At 31.8% G+C, this 3,778-nt stretch overlaps 1 protein-coding gene across 1 annotated transcript; it reads right to left on the reverse strand.

The window, feature by feature from the left end:
- Window positions 1–940: 940 nt before the first annotated feature.
- LOC104235541 (antimicrobial ginkbilobin-2-like protein) lies at window positions 941–1,759 on the reverse strand. Its single transcript, XM_009789329.2, has one exon. It carries the CDS (start codon window positions 1,746–1,748, stop codon window positions 1,008–1,010), a length of 741 nt encoding a protein of 246 aa, XP_009787631.1. The 5' UTR covers window positions 1,749–1,759; the 3' UTR covers window positions 941–1,007.
- Between the last annotated feature and the right edge of the window lie 2,019 nt (window positions 1,760–3,778).

Raw genomic sequence — 3,778 nt, forward strand, 5'->3', positions numbered from 1 at the left:
GGGTAAGTATCGTATTATTCTTCAATTATTTTATTATTTCTGAATCAAATTAATTCACTTGTCTAGAAACCACATACAAATTCAACTATACTATTTTATGGATAAACAGCTATTAATCCTATATTGATGATGGATTTTGATAATTTGTCTTCTCAGTGCTTTTCGGTAATTAGTCAACTCTTGGGGTTAAATTTGGCTGAAAAGATATCACACTCCACATAAATTCTAGAGTAGTACATCAAGCAAGTCATCTTGTGGCATGGATATATTAATATAACGAATGGAAATTTTGTACATATGACTATTCTCACCGACGGATATGGTTTGTCAACAGCAAGTGCAGGTGCATTATCAACCGTATTTAATTCAAAAGAATACACACATACTGTTGAAAATTTTGAGAAATATATACATTATATTATAATAAATCTGCATTCAATATCGCAAAGAAATAGCTAATATCATAATTCCTCTAAGACTACCTATTAATTTCTCCCAAAATGCTCTTCGCATTATCATGAATTATTCGTAAAGTAATTCCCATTTTGATTACATCATAAGTAAGTTATACGTGGTTAAGAATTAGATCAGATAAAAGAATCGAAATTAAAACTAGAGAGAGATCCTTTGCCTTTAGAATTTAATAATGAACTAGTTGACCAATAAATGTTCGCAGTGCGATGGCGGCTGAATTTCTGTCATTATAAGTTCTAGGAGTAATATAAATGTTATTCCCGCCGTCCTACTTTATGTGAAACGATTGAAACTAAAGTAGGTAAGTCAAATTATTTTATTTTTGGTGTAAATTTGAACATAAAATCTTTAAATTTATTAAAATAAGATTTATAAACTTAAAACTATATATATATATATATATATATATATATATATATATATATATATATATATATATATATATATATATATATATATATACTGGATCCTTCATAGGTAGCACATTACAATATCAATTTGTGACCATATCTTGATTTATATTATGACATCTTCTACTGAGTATTAACAAAAGGGTAAATTTCATATCTAAAATTACAGCTCCCTCCAACAACTCTTCCACCTTCTTTTCCGTCACAACAACTTGAAATTTCAGTAATAATACCCTCAAGACATTGTTTACAGTCTTCACTAGAAAGATCTCTTGTGCATTGAACCAATCCATACAATTTCTCATACTGATCTCCAATTAACTCCATCTCTCCATTTGCATATAAATTCTGCTTTTTATAAGCTTTTTCAACCAAACTTCCCAATAATTCTTTAGTCTTTGCATTAAAAGATTCTGGCTTACTAACAACACGAACATTCCACATGTAAAACTTGTACGTATTATCAATTTTTCCTAGAAAATCATTGTAGGAGTATTTTAGAAGGCAATTATCGTACCATATTATGGCTTCTTTATCGTAAGGACAAAGTTTACCAAGTTCTTCACTTGCATCTACTACACAGGACTTGCAATTTGTGCTTGAAACATCGCCGCGACATAGAGAAAGTCCATAAATTTGATCGGGAGTTTGACCGACTGAGCTAGTTGAGAACCCTGTTGGGGGTGTTTTTAAGTAAAGATCACCTAAGACATTTTTCAAGTTTTTTGCATAGTAACTATTGGCTGTGAAGTTTCCAGATTTTGAACAGAAATGGAAGAGTGGATCAGTGGAAATCACTGTTTGTGCAAGAATTGCAATATATAAAAGGAAAAATAGAGAAGAGATTATTTTTGAGGAAGTCATTTTTTAGGGAATTGAGATGGTATAAAACTTCATTTAGTACACCATTTTATATACTAGCTAGCTTGCAATTTGCAACTAGAGAAAATGGGCCATTGTTATTCAATATGGCTGGACTTTTTCTTGCTTTTTTGCTTTTTACATCTGTTGTATTTTATTTGTTTTGGGTGGGAGAGGTTGAACAGTATGCAGTTGGAAAAATCATTAATTGTAAAAGGAGCATGACTATGTATTCTCAAAGACGGGTATATCTAGGTACATCTTGTTAGGATCTAGTCGGATGTCATGCGAAAACTAACAAAACAAATTTTGAACGACGATAAATCAAATAACAAAAAAGAAATATATCAAAAGAGACATAAACATTTAATGTGGTTCAGTCAATTGACATACGTCCACAGGTGGAGATTAGCAATCCATTATATAAAAGATCGTACAAAATATCGAGAGAAGAACCTCACAAAGAGGCAAACACAAGTGGTAGGCTTATAACACTTGTCCCCAAATTCTCTCCCTAAATAATACTCTCAAAATATGGCTACATTGTGGATGTTATTGAATGAGAATAAATGATCCTCAATTTATAGAAACCTAAAACATTTTACTCCAAGAAAAAGGACTAGGTAAACATGGAAGAATTATATTTTCCTTTTCGTAAAAGGAAAAATCAATTATGGTAAATATGTTGTCCCTCCTTCAAGAATTAGGATCAATGGCGGATCCATAATTTATAGGTCGTGAGTGTTTCACGGATTTTAGTGTAGATTTAGGGTGGTCTAACACGATCATAGTCGGTGTTCATGGTCAATTATTTAATTTTTTTAAAAGTATTATATATGTATTTTTTGCCAAAGCAGAAAAAGGGGCCCGATACTTCAACTAGAGGAGTCACCAGTTGGTTCACCAAACCCCAACCCAGTGTCACACATTCTCCACGTCCGAAGAGATCAAGTGCCCAACTACCGACTCCTCCCGGAATTGCGTTATCGGAACCGAGTCAGGAATGGCCGTTAGTGAACGCCCACCACTTTTCATCGGTTAGAGAGGCCCTCTTTAATACATTAAGAAAAAATGTTCACAGGGACTAGAAAGACTCAACACCCATACCTCAAAACGTAAATTCGCCACTGAATAGAATAACCATTTATGGGAAGAAAATCAGGACAACACCTAACATATCGGTTGGTTTTAACTCGAACTATATACACATTTATACACTATAGCTAAAAAAAATTTAGAAAGATATACATTTATATTGAGTTTACATTCACTATCACGGAGAAATAGTGCGCATGATAGTTCTTTGCACTCATCGACTTAAATTTAACTATATCTATCTCTAACTATTCCCCTAAGTGCTCTTTCACAATATAGTTAATTATTCGTAAAGTAACTCCCATTTTGCTTGCATCATAAGTTATACTCCCTCCGTTTCAATTTATGTGAATCTATTTCCTTTTTAGTCCGTGCCAAAAAGAATGACCCATTTCCTTATTTGGAAACAATTTACCTTTACACAATGATTTATAGCCACACAAAATATATGTGCCTCATTTTACACCACAAGATCAAAAGTCTTCTCTCTTTTCTTAAACTTCGTGCCCAGTCAAATGGGTTCACATAAATTGAAACGGAAGGAGTATATGGTTAAGAATTACTTAAGGTCACATTAACCAGATCAGATTAAGAGCCCGTTCGGATTAGCTGATTGTAAATAGCTGATAATCTTGAAGTGATGAAAAATATTTTTAAGTACGGAAACTAATAATAAGTTGTTGATGTGCTTGGTAGAAAAGTGCTAATAAGTTGTTCTTTTATTAAAATGACTAAAACATCCTTAATAACTTTAGGAAATATTATAAATTAACTAGTTTCTTTGTAAAGAAAAGGATGAACAATTAATATGGAATGAATAGAAAGTTAGAAAATTTATTTTGGGAAAAATATTTTGTGAATTAAAAATTACTATTAAAGATAAATTAGTAAAAATCTTGGTCAAACTAAAAGTGTTTATAAGCTGAAAAAGCCATAAG

This window comes from Nicotiana sylvestris, chromosome 6 (genome assembly GCF_000393655.2).
Source record: "Nicotiana sylvestris chromosome 6, ASM39365v2, whole genome shotgun sequence".
In the NCBI taxonomy this organism is placed as follows: Eukaryota; Viridiplantae; Streptophyta; class Magnoliopsida; order Solanales; family Solanaceae; genus Nicotiana; species Nicotiana sylvestris.

Bases quoted from the DNA above. Each gene is read 5' to 3' on its own strand.
- LOC104235541 (XM_009789329.2), bottom strand. From the start codon at position 1,748: ATGACTTCCTCAAAAATAATCTCTTCTCTATTTTTCCTTTTATATATT.